This window comes from Dama dama, chromosome 22, assembly GCF_033118175.1.
Source record: "Dama dama isolate Ldn47 chromosome 22, ASM3311817v1, whole genome shotgun sequence".
Lineage (NCBI taxonomy): Eukaryota > Metazoa > Chordata > Mammalia > Artiodactyla > Cervidae > Dama > Dama dama.
In genome coordinates, this window is record NC_083702.1 from 17,979,262 (window position 1) to 17,997,917 (window position 18,656).

An 18,656-nucleotide genomic window follows, 5' to 3' on the forward strand; every position below is an offset into this window, starting at 1 on the left:
CTCAAAGAAGATGGCATGTTGCCAAAAAGGAGGAAGAAGAAGGAGGAGGAGGAAGAAGTGACCAAACAAGCCATAATTTGGAGCCTCAATTTGAAAAAGTCTCAATATGGATAAGACGTGTAAATATTTGTGGGAAACACTTGTTGAATAGGTTGTTAGCATATTACATCACCCTCTGCTCCTCTCATCTACTAGCTAAGCTGCTATCCTTTCTCATTTCTCCCACTTTAGACAAGCAAACACCATTTTAAAAGATACAGATGGATGGAAAAGAAAATCAGAAAGGGTAGCTACTGCTGAAGGAGGAGGATGTAGGTGGGGCATATGGCAGGCAAGGTGGGATCAAGGAAGTTTTGAAATTAAAGGAGGAAAACCAAAAGAAAAGTTCATCTTTTGGTCATCAAAGGAACACATTTTGAACTGAATGAAGATAACCCAATGAAAAAACTTTATTTAATTCATCAAGGATAATTCCCTGATTTCTGGGTGTGTTCTGATTGTTTATTTCTAAAGTTCTTCCTGGTAAAGGACTGTTTAGTGATGCCCAACATCCAACCAAAAAATTATTAGAATTTCCAAAAGAGAGAAATTTAACCCATAACACATTTTTAACAAGCAATCATTTGAAGTAGGTTCAGAAATTACAGAAATGATTGAATCGGCTGAAGAGCTCCTTAAACTCCTAATATCAATTTGCTTAATGAAGCATAAAAATAAACATGGAAAAAAACTAGGAAAAATAAACAAATGAGATTTCTGAAACTGAATAATATAGTATTGGGATGAACAATTATTTGGATTAATTACACAAGAGACTAGACATTGCAGAATAAAAGAATTGGGAAGTGAAACACAGCAGTAGAGACTATCTAAACTGAACCAAAGAGAGTAAAAAGGCAGAAAAATATGAATGGAAACTCAATGGCATGTGGGATAATATCAAAATATATAAAATATGTGTATTTGGAGATTCAGAATAAGGGATGTGCAGGAAAATGTTAAGAAAAAATGAATGAAATTTTCCTAAAGTTATTGAAAACTGTAAACCCACTCACCCAAAAAGCTAAACAAAACCCAAACAAGATAATGAAACCATTCTCAGAAAACTTGACAATGTAATTACTGAAATTCAACAAACTAAACAAAAATATCTTAAGAACAGCCAGGAAAGTTTGACACATTATATACAGGAAACAAAAGGATAAGTATTATTTACTGACTTTGTTGGAGGCAATCAAAGTCAGATAACAATGTAAAAACATATGTAAAGTATTGGGGTTGGGCACTTGTTAACCTAGAATTTAATACCTGTGAAAATACTTTTCAAAACTGAGTGAAAATTAAAATGATTTCAGGTCAACGAAAGATGATAGACTTAGAGGCCACCAGACACACACTACACAAAACTGCCTCAGAAAGTTCTTCAAGCTCAAGGGAGATGACAGCAGATGAAAACAGGGACCTCTCAAAGCTATAGAGACTGTGCCAAATGCTGATTCTCTATTAGAAGATTTAACCCAAAAGTATTAGCAACAAACTATAAGATTCATAATAAATTTATAAGTAGAATGTATGACAATGATAGCACTAATGACAAGAACAGGAAAGTGGAAGAAAAGCATAGTGACTGACATTGCATGTTGTGATATAATATCACTTCAAGGTAAAATGTAATTAAAGATTAATAATTCAACACTGGGCTTCCCAGGTGGTTCAGTGCTGAAGACTCCACCTGCCAATGCAGAAGATGTGGGATCGATCTGTGGTCTAGGAAGGTCCCACATACCACGGAGCAACTAAGCCCGTGCACCATAACTAGTGAGCCTGTGCTCTAGAGCCCAGGGGCCACGACTACTGCAGCTTGTGCGGCATAGAGCCTGTGCTCCAAAACAGGAGAGGCCACCGCAGTGAGAAGCTCCTCGCTGCAACTAGAGAGTAGCCTCTGATCTCCGCAGCTAGAGAAAAGCCCATGCAGCAATGAAGACCCAGCACAGCAAAAAATGAGAATTATTTTAAAAATTAAAAACAGTTAAACATTATAATCACCTAAAAATCTGATACAATTAATAAACCAATAGAGTATTTAAACTAAAATGACAAAATATACTCGAAGATTAAAATAAGAACAAAGATATAACAAGTAGCAGGCAAGTACATTTAAACTCAATTATATCAATAATTATATTAAATTTAAATCATTTAAGTACTCCAAATAAAAAACAAAATAATCAGACTAGATAAAGTAAGACAAAATAACATACTGTCTACAAACATAGATATGTTTAATATAAACACAGAAACATATTAAAGAGGTAAAAATTACATACAATGCAAACACAAATCAGAGAAAACTGTATATAATATCTAAATTAATATCATACAAAGTCAGACTATAAGACAAAGAATGCATTCAGAGAAAAAGAAACATTTTATGATAATAAAATACAAAAGAAATTACATAGTATCAAAACTGGTGGGTTGAAAATAAAGTGATGCTTAGAAGAAAATTTAGAACCTTGACGTTTCCTTGATGATTATATTAGAATAAAAATAGAAACAGAAGGAAACCATCCAAGACTCCACCTCAAGAATCTACAAAAGCAACAGCAATCATAACTGAAAAAGAGGAATGAAAACTGAGTATAGAAATCAATTAAGAAGAAAGCAAATATGCAATCAAGAAAATCAATAGAGTCCATGAATGATTCTCTTAAAAAGAACATTAACACTGATAATCTTCTAGCAAAACCAATTAAGAAAAAAGAGGGAACACATTAACGGCACCAGTAACAAAAGGAGGAGTATTATTGTAGATCTTCCCAACATCTAAGGATATGATATATGAACCAGTGTTACTAATTGGAAATTTTTTTGTAAAATGAGTCAAGTCCTTGAAAACACATTACATGTGAAACACAACTCACCAAAATCTGATACCAAAAAAAAAAGGAGAAAATATGAGTAAACATATTTGATAAATAAACAGAATCCATATTATAAAAATTTTCCACTAAGAAAACTGCCAGCTACAAATGCTAGCACTTCCACAGAGCTCAGAAATGACTCCCACAACAAGATAAAGGAAGAGAGGGAGGGAAGGAATGAGGGCAGGAAGGAAGTGTCACACAGAGGCTGTGGTGACAGTACAAATTGACCTGCATCTTTCCAACCCTCCCCTCCTGCAATCCTTGCATCTTCATCCCCTCACCATTTTGTACTTCAATACTGTAGTTCCTGGTGGCTCAGAAGATAATCAAGACTCTGCCTGCAATGTAGGAGACCCAGGTTTGATCCCTGGATGAGGAAGATCCCCTAGAGAAAGAAATGGCAACCCACTCCAGTATTCTTGCCTGGAGAATCCTATGGTCCATGGGGTCGCAAAGAGTAGGACAGGACTGAAGCAACGTGGAACACTTGCACCACAGTCCTTCACAATTTGTGTGTTCTCTTCCAAATCTTCCTCCTGAACCCCATGACATCTCCTCATTATTTCAAACAAGCCTCTCTACGTTCTTCTCTAGTCATTGTTTCCATTCTACATTTCTCCTAAACATGGTACTTCACTTCCAGCAATCCACTACTGAGGCTGAAATTTCTCTTCCATACCTGACTCCTAAGGTTGAGCAGAAGAAACTCCAAGAGTTCAATTTTGATTAAGATAATGAAAAGACATGCTATTCCAATCTTATCTCTGCTACATCACTACCACTTTGACTTATCTTCGCATCATTAAAACATGTCTGAAAATACGGAAAAGACAGACCAAGGGGAGGAAACTAGTGACAAAAAGAGAAATAGAAGGAAACTGGAACCAGTCATAAAAATGTGAGAGCCTAAATAAGAGCCACCTCATGCGAAGAGTTGACTCATTGGAAAAGACCCTGATGATGCGAGGGATTGGGGGCAGGAGGAGAAGGGGATGACAGAGGGTGAGATGGCTGGATGGCATCACCAACTTGGTGGACATGTGTTTGAGTAAATTCCGGGAGTTTGTGATTGACAGGGAGGCCTGGAATGCTGTGATTCATGGGGTCGCAAAGAGTCAGACACGACTGAGTGACTGAATTGAACTGAACTGACTGAAGTTAGAGCAATGGTAGTCAGGGAGTACAAACCACAATCAAGGTTTAAATATCAGAGCACTCTCCAGTTCTCTACTTTTAAATGTATCTTAACTGGAATTAATATCAAGACATCAGTATTCTTAGGATGGTAACATTGGGAGTTCTAATTTCACCCAAAGTTCAAACATCACGCACTCCATTTTCATCCAGATGCTGATTTATCAAAATAAAGTAGAGACACCTGTAGTGTCTCCACAAATTTATCTGCAGTTGGAACCATGATGAGGACATTGTGACCATGAGGAAGGTTACTTGAGATGCCAGAAAACAGGTTTGCTTAAAATAAAAGTTTCTAACTAAAATTCAAATGCACCTTGAAAATAATTCTTTTTTTATTAGTTGGAGGCTAATTATTTTACAATATTGTAGTGGGTTTTGTCATACATTGACATGAATCAGCCATGGAGTTACATGTATTCCCCATCCCGACCCCCCTCCCACCTCCCTCTCCACCCGATTCCTCTGGGTCTTCCCAGTGTACCAGCCCCAAGCACTTGTCTCATGCATCCAGCCTGGGCTGGTGATCTGTTTCACTATAGATAATATACGTGCTGTTCTCTTGAAACATCCTACCCTCGCCTTCTCCCACAGAGTCCAAAAGTCTGTTCTGTACATCTGTGTCTCTTTTTCTGTTTTGCATATAGGGTTACACAAATATATGGAATTTAGAAAGATGGTAATGAAAATAATTATTTTTAATAAGAATAATAAAGACAGTGGAAGAAAACGTTCTGAAGAGATGGATAGATTTATGACATAAGTGCTGTAATGGTTTCACAAAGCATACTTATCAGGCAGTCTTGTATGTCAGTCATACCTCAATAAAGTACTTTTTAAAAAGGAAAAGAATTGTCTTCTTAAGGGCCTCAACTAGAATCATCAAAGATCTGCTGAAGGTGAAATTAGAAAAGATCACTTTTCCAATGATCTTCCTCAACATAAACATCCAAGAGCTGACTGGCTGTGGCTGCTAAGGACCTACTGCAGGTGTCCTCAGGGCTCCCCTGTCCCACCATTTCATTAGATGGGATGATACTATCTTAAGAGCAGCCTTCTACCTTAGGGAATTCACTGTGATATCTAGCAATATCTTCCTCCAGTCCAGGTGTTCTGATGTGATTAATAACCTGGACATCAAATCCACCATTGTGATAACAACTAGAAGCATCACTGTCAAATACTGTGAGCACCCATTCACATACTAGTTTCACTGCTGTCTTTACTGCATCCACCTTGGCATAGGTCAAATATACTTAGATAGCACTGAGCACATCTTAGGAGTCACTTCAGGTCCTCTTAGGTTCAATTCAGTTCAGTTCAGTTCAGTCGCTCAGTTATGTCTGACTCTTTGCAACCCCATGGATTGCAGCATGCCAGGCCTCCCTGTCCATCAGCAACTCCCAGAGTTTACTTTAACTCATGTCCATTCAGTTGGTGATGCCATCCACCATCTCATTCTCTGTTTCCCCTTCTCCTGCCTTCAATCTTTCCAGCATCAGGGTCTTTTCAAATGAGTCAGTTCTTCGCATAAGATGGCCAAAGGATTGGAGTTTCAGCTTCAGCATCAGTCCTTCCAATGAATGTTCAGGATGGATTTCCTTTAGGATGGACAGGTTGGATCTCCTTGCTGTCCAAGGGACTCTCAAGAGTCTTCTCCAACACCACAGTTCAAAAGCATCAGTTCTTTGGTGTTCAGCTTTCTTTATAGTCCAACTCTCACATCCATGCAGGACTACAGGAAAAACCATAGCTTTGACGAGACGGGTCTTTGTTGACAAAGAAATGTCTCTGCTTTTTAATATGCTGTCTAGGTTGGTCATAGCTTTTCTTCCAAGGAGCAAGTGTCTTTTAATTTCATGGCTGCAGTCACCATCTGCAGCGATTTTGCAGTTTAAAAAAGAAGTCTGTCACTATTTCCACTGTTACCCAATCTATTTGCTAGGAAGAGATGGGGCCGGATGCTATGATCTTAGTTTCTGAATGTTGAGATTTAAGCTAACTTTTTCACTTTCCTCTCTCACTATCGTCAAGAGGCTCTTTAGTTCTTCACTTTCTGCCATAAGTGTGATGTCATCTGCATATCTGAGGTTATTGATATTTCTCCCGGCAATCTTGATTCCAATGTGTGCTTCATTCAGTTCAACATTTCTCATGATGTACTCTGCATATAAGTTAAATAAACAGGATGACAGTATACAGCCTTGACATACTCCTTCCCCGATTTGGAACCAGTCTTCTGTTCTATGTCCGATTCTAACTGTTGCTTCTTGACTTGAATACAGATTTCTCAGGAGGAAGGTCAGATGGTTTGGCATTCCCATTGCTTGAAGAATTTTCCAGTTTGTTGTGATCCACACAGTTAAAGGCTTTGGCATAGTCAATAAAGTAGAAGTAGATGTTTTTCTCAAACTCTCCTGCCTTTTCAATGAACCAACGAATGTTGGCAATTTGATCTCTGGTTCTTCTGCCTTTTCTACATCCAGCTTAAACATCTGGAAGTTCATAGTTCATGGACCACAGCCTTGTCTAACTCAATGAAACTATGAGCCATGCCATGTAAGGCCACCCAAGACAGACGGGTCTTAGTGGAGAATTCTGACAAGATGTGGTCCACTGGAGAAGGAAAGGCAAACCACTTCAGTATTCTTGCCTTGAGAACCCCATGAACTCTTAGCTTCACTGCCTCTTATACGTGATGTGCATCAGCTACCGTGTTGTAGACTTCAAGACTTCATTTTCCTGCTCCCTCAACATCCCTGCAAATGTGATGTTAGCGCCCCACTCGGTTGATCAAGTGCACCAGTGGGATGAGAATTTTCCCTGCCACAAGTCCCACTTCTGGCCTCCTCTGACTGTTACCTAAGGACATTTAAATGAACCATCGAATTTCTCTCACACCTTTTCCTTGTGCAAGTGCACCATGACATCCAGTATTGTCATTTGTCCATGGGTCTTCACAGGACCTTCTGGGGTCACCATTGCTTGGTTGAGCCTGTTCTATTGGCACATCCCCCACATACCAACTTGATGGAGTATGGTGACTCTGACTTTTAGGACCTATGAGGATGATAAACCTTGTTGCCTACAAGTCTCCTATGAACCGCCCGCAACAGTGTAGCCACACCCTACTGACCAGTCTAAGGAAACAGAACAATTACCATGATGAGACCACGTCACAGAAGTCGAACCAAGAAGCTGTATCTATATGAAACTTTTTACCGTACCTATGCCTCCTGTGACACATCACAAAGACCCTTCACCCAAGTATGTTCTAAAGGCTGTATCCATAATCTCGAGTCATTCTAGTAATAAGATGGAGGCTCTTCCTGCTAGAGATCCCCACACAGACCAGACAGGACTTACCTGAGCAGACTACTCCAGCATCCCAGTTGTGGGAATAGCTATCACTACGATAGTCTTTAATATTAGAATGCTTACACTCACTGACAGCTGACTCTACCCCTTCACATGAAGTATATGAAAGCCAAATGGGACCAAGTCCTGGTCCAAAATAAGCCTCTTTAGGAATACCAACAGCAGCTCCACACCCCAGCTGTCTGCACACTACAGATGCATCCTTCAAGCTCCAGTCGAAATCATCCATTGTGCCCCATTCTCCTTGATGCTTTACTTCCACTCTCCCCTCACAGCGGTGGGCTCCATCCTTCAGCCTCACCTCCAGATCTGCAAGAGAGACACAGACACAGGACACAGGAAAGACTTTAGGAGACTTGCAGTGGTATAAGTATTTAAAATATTAGCTCTCTGAGGAGCAAAAAAGTGCATGGGATATAGTATTTCCTGACCTCTGTGGTATAAACAGTCCCACCAAGGTCAACTTTAAACTCCCAATGTGCTATCACTGAACACGGAGCAGGAAGGGAGGTACCAGGTATTTCTCAGGAGCCTGTAGAACCAGCTCCAGGGACACCACCAAGGACAGGCCATCAGAGACTCTGGATGCTGCCCTCCCTGTAGATGTGCCCAAGGCTACTAGGCCCAGCTTTCCCATCTCAGTTACAGCTCATGTCCCGGGATCCAGGGAGGAATCCTCCTTATCCTTCCCTTTCCATAAGGAGCACCTCATCCAGCTTAGGAACAGAGGGCTGGGGTAACAGGCTCTAAAGTGTCCTGGTTATTCCTGCCATCTAGTGTTCATGTCCTTGTGTAATTCCACACTCGAATGTACCTAACAACATGCATCTAACAAATGGAATTTGACAAAAGTGATCACATGTCACTTTAGCGATTAAATTATAAAACGACTCTGGTTTCTGCATATAAAAATGAGTTCCTGTAATAACATCATAGATGGAGACATTACTAGTGTTTAGTTCAGTTCAGTTCAATCACTCAGTCATTTCAGATTCGTTGAGACCCCATGGACTGCAGTACGCCAGGCCTCCCTGTCCATCACCAACTCCTGGAGTTTACTCAAACTCATATCCATTCAGTCAGTAATGCCATCCAAGCATCTCATCCTCTGTCATCCCCTTGTCCTCCCACCTTTAAACTTTCCCACCATCAGGGTCTTTTCAAATGAGTCAGTTCTTTGCATCAGGTGGTAAAAGTATTGGAGTTTCCACTTCAGCATCAGTCCTTCCAATAAATATTCAGGACTGATTTCCTTTAGGATGGATTGGTTCAGCAACATTTAAAATTCTCTTTTTATGAGCACATGGAAATAGTACTACTTCCTTGCCTGTTTGAAGTTAAGCATAACCATGTTATCTGGCTCATTCATCGAAGTGGGAGAACAAATGATGTCACTTCCATGTAGAAACATTTAAGAGCCAATATGTTTTTACCACAGCAAATACTGAAGCCTTTGTTGCACTGGGAGCATAATAAAATGGTGGAGCATTCAACAACCTGAGTGTTGAAGAATTATGATATCAGAAGTCCTGCCAAAGTAAACAAAGCATGTCATATAAGGATAAACTTTGGGTTTTTGTTACTATAACATACCTAGGTTACTTTTACTAAACTGGAAAATAACAGAAGAAAATTGACAAAGAGAAAAATACTAAGATACACACAATGTATATAAAACTGAGAAACATCTATACTAACATCTAAATCCCCAAGACCAAAAAGAGATGCCAGGGTAGAATAAACTGAAGCCTTAGATTACTGAGAGAGAAAAAATGCCAATCTAAAATTCTACATTCAAAAATATTCTCTCAAAGAATAAAGATCTCAAATGTGTCATTATCAAAATGCTGATGTATGAGACAGCAGCCTCAATCCTCTTAAAAAAAAAAAAGACCAAAAGTTAGACAGTGATCAGTAATAAAAACAGCTCCAGAAAGATCTGGAGTACTCTAAGAAGTTTGACCATGCCAAGACACTGTTATTTTGGTGGCATCATTACATCCTTCAAACCAGCATCACTCAGTGTCAAGGGTACCAGGAGAGTTCCTCTCACCAGGAGGGTAAGAGGAGGCTGAGTATCTAGTGTCCCTAGCCTTTGGGGGCACCATATGAAAGTCCTGCTTCAGGTTCACTTCACGCAGACCTGCAAAGCTGGCCCAGTCTTATAGAGATGGCTAGGCATAAGAAAGAAGAGCAAAGGACCAATAGCAACCACATGGCAGGAGAAATCACAGTTCACAGTGACCTGCTCTGCAGACAGATGCAGCAGATTTTACCCCTGAAAGAATTAATAACCAGCACAGATGATGATTTTCCAGTAGTCATATATGGGAGTGAGAGTTGGACCACAAAGAAGGCTGAACACTGAAGAAAGGGTACTTTCGAACTATGGTGCTAGAGAAGACTCTTGAGAGTTCTTTCGACAGCAAGGAAATCAAACCAGTCAATCCTAAAAGGAATCAACCCTGAATATTGATTGAAATGACTGATGCTGAAGCTGAAGCTGCAATACTTTGACCACCTGGTGCAAAGTGCTGACTCATTGGAAAAGACCCTGATGCTAGGAAAGACTGAAGGAAAAGGAAAAAGGAAGCACAGGATGAGATGGTTAGATAGCATCACCAATTCAATGGACATGAGTTTGAGCAATGAGCCGTTGTTGGTCTTGGCCTTTGCTGCCTTCCTAGGCCTTCCCACAACATGAGCACCTGCAACCATCATCTCCCCCACAGAGGCACCTACAACAGGCCCCCAAATCCAAATGTGTGCACACCATTAGCTCTGGCCACCACCACTGCTGGTCATGATTCCTAGGCTCTGGAACCAGATGTGCTGCTGAGGACACCAACAACCATTCCAGTGATGGCAGACACCCTGCAACACTTGCCAAACACCACACAGTTATCGATCCTGTGAATGTCAGCAGCCTGAGCCAAACGGATCTCATGCCCTTCCAGACTCAGTGCCACCTTATGCCTCTGCATTTGGCACCCTGCGTTACATTCCAATGTGCTGCTACCCAGAAGTGAAAGGCTTTCTCTACTGAAATCAGGACATAGATTCTGGTAGAGGTGACTGCTTTTCTAAATGTGCAGACATCTACAAGAGAATAAGACATCAAGAAGAATCAGGGAAATAAATTCCCACCAAAAGAATACAGTAAACCTCCTGTAACATGCTCAAAGTAATGGAGATCCAAGAATTGCCTGACAAAGAATTCAAAATAATGCTTCAAATGATGCTCAGAGAGTTACAAGAGACCTCAAATATTTAATGATACCAGGAAAAAGATATAAATTAAATAAGAAGAGCAAAAAGACATATAAAATATTTTTTTTTTTTGTAAAAAAGACTAACCAGATATTTTGTGATTTCCTGATAGCTCAGTTGGTAAAGAATCCACCTGCAAGGCAGGATACCCTGCTTCAATTCCTGGGTCAGGAATATCTGCTGGAGAAGAAATAGGCTACCCACTCCAGTATCTTGGTCTCCTCTTGTGGCTCAGCTGGTAAAGAATCAGTCTACAATGCAGGAGACCTGGGTTCCATCCTTGAGTTTGGAAGATCCCCTGGAGAAGGGAAAGACTACCCACTCCAGTAAGGCAGGCCTGGAGAATTCCATGGACTGTGTATCCATGGGGTCACAAAGAGTCAGACATGACTGAGTGACTTTCACTTCTTCAATTCTTCAACCAGATATTCTGAAGCTGAATAATAAATGGATGGGCTTCCCAGGTGGCACTAGTGGTAAAGAACCTGTCTGCAAGTGCAGGAAATGTAAGAGACTCGGGTTCGACCCCTGGGTCTGGAAGATCCCCTGGAGGAGTGCATGGCAACCCACTTCAGTATTCTTGCCTGGAGAATCCCATGGACAGAGGAGCCTGCTGGGTTACAGTCCATAGCATCACAAAGAGTTAGACATGACTGAGGCAACTTAATATGGACAATACAATGAGTAAACTGAAGAATTCAACAAAGAGATTCAACAACAGACTTGATGAACGGAAAGAAAAAGAAGAAAGAACCAATGTGTTAGAAGAAAGATTAGTTGAATCCGAACAGAGGAACCAAAAGAGAATGAAAGGAATATAGAAAGCCAGTGAGAACTAAGGACACCATAAAGAGAAACAATGTATGGACTGGAATCATAGCTGAAGAAGTGAAGGAGAAAAGAATTAAGGGCTGAGGATTTCCCTGATGGTGTAGTGGTTAAGAATCCACCTGCCAATGCAGCGGACATGAGTTCAATCCCTGGTCCAGGAAGATTCCACATGCCGCAGAGCAACTAAGCTAGTGAGCCACAGCTACTGAAACCTGTGCACCTGGAGCCTGTGGTCTGCAGCAAGAGAAGCCACTGCAGTGAGAAGCCTGTGCACTGCAGCGAAGAGTAGCCCCTGCTTACTGCCACTCGAGAAAGCCTGCATGCAACAGGGAGAGCTAGCACAGCAAAAAACAAATAATTGAAAAAGAAAGAAAGAAATCCAGTGAATTTCCAAACCTGGGTAAAGATCTGGAGATCTAAGTTCAAGAAGCTAATAAGTCACCCCAAAACTTCAATCCAAAACAACCTTCTCCAAGACTCACAGAATAAACTGTCCAAATGCAAAGACAGAGAGAGAATTCTAAGGTCTAAAGAGAAGAAAAAAATTCTGTCACGCAAAAGAACTCCCCTAAGGAGATCAGCGAATTTGTCCAAAGAAATCTTGCAGACCACGACAGAAGGATTGATGACATACTCCACTCTCACTCAGGGGGAAGCAGCTCCCGGGGAGGGACAGGAGAGGGCATGAGAGAAAGAGCTCCCTACAGAGTCACAGCACCTCCTGGGAGGGGAAAGGACTGTCCCAGGCCCCCAGCATGACAGGAAACGGGTCACAGGGACTGGGGCAGGGACTTGGGAACTTACACACATGGGGCTGCACATCAACTGATCTTTACAGACAAGAGGGACAAGTCATTCATTGGAAGGACCGATGCTGAAGCTGAAACTCCAATACTTTGGCCACCTGATGTGAAGAGCTGACTCATTTGAAAAGACCCTGATGCTGGGAAAGAGTGAAGGCGGGAAGAGAAGGGGACAACAGAGGATGAGCTGGTTGGATGACATCACCGACTGAATGGACATGAGTTAGAGTAAACTCTGGGAGTTGGTGATGGACAGGCAGGCCTGCCTGGCATGCTGCGGTCAATCGGGTTGCAAGGAGTCAGTCACGACTGAGAGACTGAACTGAACTGAACTGAACTGAACAGACAAGAGGACCCCTCTCCTGGCTTCGGGCTTCTTTGCTCCCTAATGGACACCTGGTAGGAACAGGTGAGGGCAGCAGGCAGAGCCTCTCACAGAGCCCAGTGCTGGGCAGACACGGCAACAAGCAGATGGGAGCCAGGGATGGGGGAGAGGAGCCAGAGAGAGGCAGGCAGGTGTAAGATTATCTCTGATCCAGTTACATGCAGCAGCCATGACAACCAGCCCTGTGGACACCCTGTGTGCTTCACAGACCAACAGACTCAGTACCTGCTCAGCAGCTCCATTCCTCTCACACAGACAGGCTCCACCTCCCCTCACACACACACACACACACACACACAGAGGTTCACACACTCCCCCATACACACATATTCTCTCTCACAAACACAGCCTCACACAACCTCACACACTACTCACACACTCCTCACACACCCTCACTCACCCACACATACTCCTCACACACCTTCATACATCACTTGCACACTCCTCACACACTCCACAAACACATACACTCTTCCACCCTCACACACACAATTTCTTCACACACACACACACACCCTCACACACACACACACTCTTCATACCCTCACACACACACACCCTCACACACTCCTCACCTGCACACATACACACACACAAGCACAGAGCCTACAGAAGTGAAGACACAGGAAACACGGGGACCCACAGGCAGTGCTCACACACCAGGCATGTGCAGCATGTGGGAACAGCCCAGAGCACAGCTGAGCTCAGTCACTGGAATTTCCACACACTGGGAGCCACAGGGACTCCTGGAAGCTCCCTGAGAAAAGGGAGACAGTGGAGGGACTCAGGGTGATCCACCTCAGTCCAGACCAAACCTCACTGCTCTGTAAAATCTGCCTCTAAGACCAGTGGACCCCCCACAGGAGAGGGACCAGTATTCACAGTCAGTGAGGTTCCTCTTTGGTCAAAAACACTGAGGCTCGGCTCCAGAACCCCAAACATCTTTCCCTTCACCAAGGCTTCCACTCCCTGCTATGGACCCAGGACAGAGGGGCAGCACTTACCTTGACCACCCACCACAGTGCCAAGGAGGAGGACACAGAGTCCCTGGAGGGCGAGGTGTCTGCCCAGAGCCATCCTGACCCCAAGTCCTCAAGGTCACAGTCCCAGCTGCAGGATCAGGCTATGAGGAGGCGTCAGGGTGCCGACCAGGGTCTATATAGACCGTCCCCTACATCCTCCCTCCTGAAAGCCAATAGCAACACCTTTCACCATTTTAGGCACTATCGGAGGCTGCATCTGCCACTTTCTGAAGCTCAGACACCAATGAGCTTCTGAACCTTCAACATCTCCTTATATGAGCAACACGGTCCTTTCACCTCCCGCTTCGGTGGTCCTGAGAGCTGGGTCCCACCACTGGGACTGGGGAAGGAAAAGTTCATCAAAAAGCATGAGTGCCTTTCTCTCCCCTGATCACCCTGGTCGATATCTGCAGACTGTGAGATCTCACAGGGTCTGGGTGTGGAATCTGTTGATCCATGGAGAATAACTTTTGTAGAATCAAGTATTGATCTTCCCTGGCACTGAGCTCCGGGTGGAAGCAGAGAACTACAAGAAGTCTTGAAATACAAGAGTATTTATCAGGTCAGCAGAAAATGAGGACCAGGAGTATAGGAATTCACAGGTGACTGTGAAGGCAAGAAGTGAGACCCATCAAGTTGGGGGGATCAGATTGCATGTCTTTTCCCGCCTCTCAGAATGATCTGGAGACTGAGTCCTGGAGCTCATGCCGACAAGCTCAGTCGTGTCTGACTGTTTGCAACCCATGGACTGTACCTTACCAGCCTCCTCTGTGCAATAGATTTCCCAGGCAAGAATACTGGAGGGGGTTGTCATTTCCTTCTAAAGGGATCTTTCTGACTCGAGGATCAAACCCACGTCTCCTGCATTGGCAGGCGGGTTCCCTATAGGGACATTCAGACATGTTAAATCTCTTTCCCTTTATTGTATTTCATTTTATGTGAAGTATCTCTTTCAGCTAGTCCCTAAATGATGCTGACAGAGAGAAAGAGATTGCTATTGAAGCAAACAAAGAGAAAGGAGGAGTCGTCATTCAACTCTAGCCCACCAAAATAGGAGCAGGGATCTCTAGAAGAAAACATGGGGCTTCACTGCTAACTCAGCAGTAAAAGTCTGCCCACCAAACAAGAGATTTGGATTCGATCCCTGGGTTGGGAAGGTCCCCTGGAGAAGGAAATGGCGACCCACTCCAGTATTCTTGCCTGGAGAAAATCCGTGGACAGAAGGGCCTGGCTGGATACAGTTCATCGTGTCAAAATAAGTTGGACACGACTAAGTGACTAAACAATGAAAACAAAAAGAAAATTATAGTTTAGAAAGACTAAACTTTTCTAAACTTCTCATGCACCCTTTTATATGCTGAGTGTGGTTTGATAAGATTCAGAATACATTTGTATTATAAATTATAACTAAAGAGGCAAAATAATTTAAGGGAACAGCTCCAGAGAGATGAAGAAATAGAAACTCTTCTGCTACATGATCTCTGCAGGCCAGGGGTAAAGAGGGTTAAGGGAAGCAGAGGAGAAGGGGGTTCATGCTGCCTGAAACCACCAATGAACCCACCTCCTCTGCTCTGCATTTAAGAGGAAACGTGGCGGCAAGAATGGAATCCTAGGTGGGTTGATGGGACAGATCCAAGCAGAAGGGATGGTGTCCAGTGTAGCCATTGCTGAATTGTTCTGTTTCTACTCAACAGAGAAGTTCCCAGATGCTCCCCCAGAAGGTACCCCTGGGATGAATAGAGAGACTGAGAAGGGCCATAAGAGATGCAAGATAGAGCTCCCTAATTGAAATTCAATGTCACTAATGTGCTGCCCCCTTTCCTCATGCCCCCTCAGGCTCAAGATTCCCATGATGCAGCCCTGTGGTCCAAACAAGCCAACCTGAGGCCCCCTCACCCTGACTCCCTCTTTTCAGCACAGAAGTGGAAGGAAGCATCTGCGACACACAGGCCCCGGAGTCCCCACCGGAGTTCAGAGACAGCTTCTTGAGCCACCCATGGCCCACCTTAAGGTCTCAGCCTGGCCAACACCCAGGGCAGCTGCAGGTTAGTCCACAGCCCTGTCATATCCCCCACCAGAGGGACCCCTCATCCCAGTCAGCAGACACAACTTCTCTGTCCCGCCATGCCCGTCCTTCCTACTTGACTTGGGAGAAAAGACAGTTAAACATATGCTTTTCTTCCTCTAAATACGCTAATGTCACTAATGTGCTGCCCCCTTTCCTCATGCCCCCTCAGGCTCAAGATTCCCATGATGCAGCCCTGTGGTCCAAACAAGCCAACCTGAGGCCCCCTCACCCTGACTCCCTCTTTTCAGCACAGAAGTGGAAGGAAGCATCTGCGACACACAGGCCCCGGAGTCCCCACCGGAGTTCAGAGACAGCTTCTTGAGCCACCCATGGCCCACCTTAAGGTCTCAGCCTGGCCAACACCCAGGGCAGCTGCAGGTTAGTCCACAGCCCTGTCATATCCCCCACCAGAGGGACCCCTCATCCCAGTCAGCAGACACAACTTCTCTGTCCCGCCATGCCCGTCCTTCCTACTTGACTTGGGAGAAAAGACAGTTAAACATATGCTTTTCTTCCTCTAAATACGCTAATATTTACCAACTACTTATGCAAGAATCACTTCCTTGTCATCAGGTCCTCTCACTCTCAAGCCCCATGACTGTACCTGACCCTGTCTCCTTCTATATCTGGACCTTTAACACATTAATGATAAAAACTTGTTATAAATATCAAAACCAAACTTTAAACTCATTTGATGAAGTAAGGCCAGGATCTGCTCAGCCACTTAGAATTGATGCTCTACTCCCTCTGGGCCCAGAGACATCATTTCTTACCCAGTTATGGACTCCACACCGTCACCAGAAACCACTGGACAGACACCTAGAACATAGGACGTGCTTCCTGGGGTTCATGCATCCCTTCCACAGGATGACACACAGATGCGTTTAGTGAACCAGGTACACATGGTCTCACCTTGGGATGGAGATCTCACAGGTAAGATGCTGTTAGTGGCTCCAGACCCTTTTTAGAAAGGGATGGGCTATAAGGAGTGGCAAACTCATGGCTGGCAGACTGTCCCCACAGCACCCTCTATCCCAGAGCTGGGGGTGCAGGGTTACATGGACCAACTCACCCTCGGATGAAGCTACATCTTCTCTGACACATAAGGAAATCTTAGTGTCTAATCTTATCAAAGATTTGAAGGAGGAAAGTTTTAGGGAGGACACTAACCCAGCTGTGTCCACAATGAACATGAGACAGTGAAGTAGAGGGGTCAGGAGAACAGACTGGAGAGCCAGACTGCCTGGTCTTGACTCACAGTTTAGCTCCATGCCAGTGTGGGCTCTGAACAGGGTTCTTACACTCTCTGCTTACTAAAAGGAGGGTTATGATCCTACCAAGATGACTGATTTTGCTGAAGATTAAGTGACTGGGCATTAGTATGTGATATTATAACACTAGTTAACAGTAGTACATGTCCTGATGCTGATGTGATCAGCCGTGGCCAACACCTTGTGAGCCCATGCCAGGTTCTGCTGTCCATGGAATTTTCCAGGCAAGAACAGTAGCACATAGTAGTAGTATTATCTACCACTGTTAACTTGCTTTTCTGATGGCTCAGATGGTAAAGAATCTGCCTGCAATGCAGGAGATCTGAGTTCGATCCCTGGGTCAGGAAGATCCTCTGGAGAAGGAAATGACAACCCACTTCGGTATTCTTGCCTGGGAAATCCCATGGACAGAGGAGCCTGGAGGGGCTACAGTCTATGGAGTCACAATGAATTGGTCACAGCTGAGCAACACACACACACACACACACACACACACACACACACACAGTGTTAGAGAAGCAGAATTAGGGCATCTCCCACCGTCTCAGCCCAGGAATCCCAGGACTCAAGAACAGGAATTCAGTTCTGTTACCTGGAGCTTTGACTGCGGCTGTCAGAACTCTCCCAGGAACCACATGCTGTGATGGTCCTTGGTGCCAACCAGAGTTTTGAGTCTCCCACACATCACTCCTTCTCTCTGTGCCCCATGTAACTGCTCAAGAACCTCGGCCTTACCATTGGTGAGCTTTTGTGAATTAAGTTGTTTACTTGCTCATTTTACTTTATAAACATGGATGTACTTGGTAAAACATTTTGTGTCTAATTCACCTCCATATCCCCGATGCTTGGCTAACTAAAAATCATAAATGATGTCTCTTGTATACCTGGATGAATGAATGTCAGCCTGGGAGTTTACACAAATCATTTCAATCAAAAAGAAATCTTTTGAGAAATTATTTAACTTGTTGTGAGGATGTAACAGCACATTGAAAGCTGCATCATTTGTTTTAATGATATTTCAATACCATTAAATGGTCTGAGCTATACATGGTTCACTTCAACACCTGTCTGCAATGAATGCAGTAAATTTCAATATCTAGAAACAACCTAGCCCCAGTACAAGAGCAGTGCTGCGAGAGCCAGCTCTAAACATGTATAAACGCTGCAAGTTTCTTTCTATATCTGAACATAAAAAAGACAAACCACAGAACACTGACAGGTGAAGACCCTGGAGCCTCCTGTTCTGGTCTTAATCAGATATGGCCAAGTCGTCAGGATGTTTATGTATTTATCATTTGGCACATTTTCAATTCAAACCACACACAACTGTAACAGGAAGAAATTTTGTTATAAAAAAATTTAAACATCTTCCATGTTGAATTAGAAGTGCAGAAGTAAAGAGCAGAAAGAATCTTGTTCTTTTACTTAGGCTAACTATTTGTCCTTATGGATTCTAAAGCAATAAAATGTGTAGCATTATTGTTCCCAAATCACCATAAGAATATTG

The 18,656-nt window shown here is 43.3% G+C and overlaps 1 protein-coding gene across 1 annotated transcript in view; it reads right to left on the reverse strand.

The window, feature by feature from the left end:
- LOC133043052 (uncharacterized) overlaps positions 1–13,897 on the reverse strand; it is a 187,832-nt gene extending 173,935 nt beyond the window's left edge. The window contains exons 1-2 of the mRNA XM_061123942.1: positions 13,793–13,897; positions 7,488–7,808 (exon numbers count right to left, since the gene is read on the reverse strand). Coding sequence (XP_060979925.1) covers positions 7,488–7,808; positions 13,793–13,865 — 394 coding nt within the window. The 5' untranslated portion in view covers positions 13,866–13,897. The remainder of the gene's footprint in view (positions 1–7,487; positions 7,809–13,792) is intronic.
- Between the last annotated feature and the right edge of the window lie 4,759 nt (positions 13,898–18,656).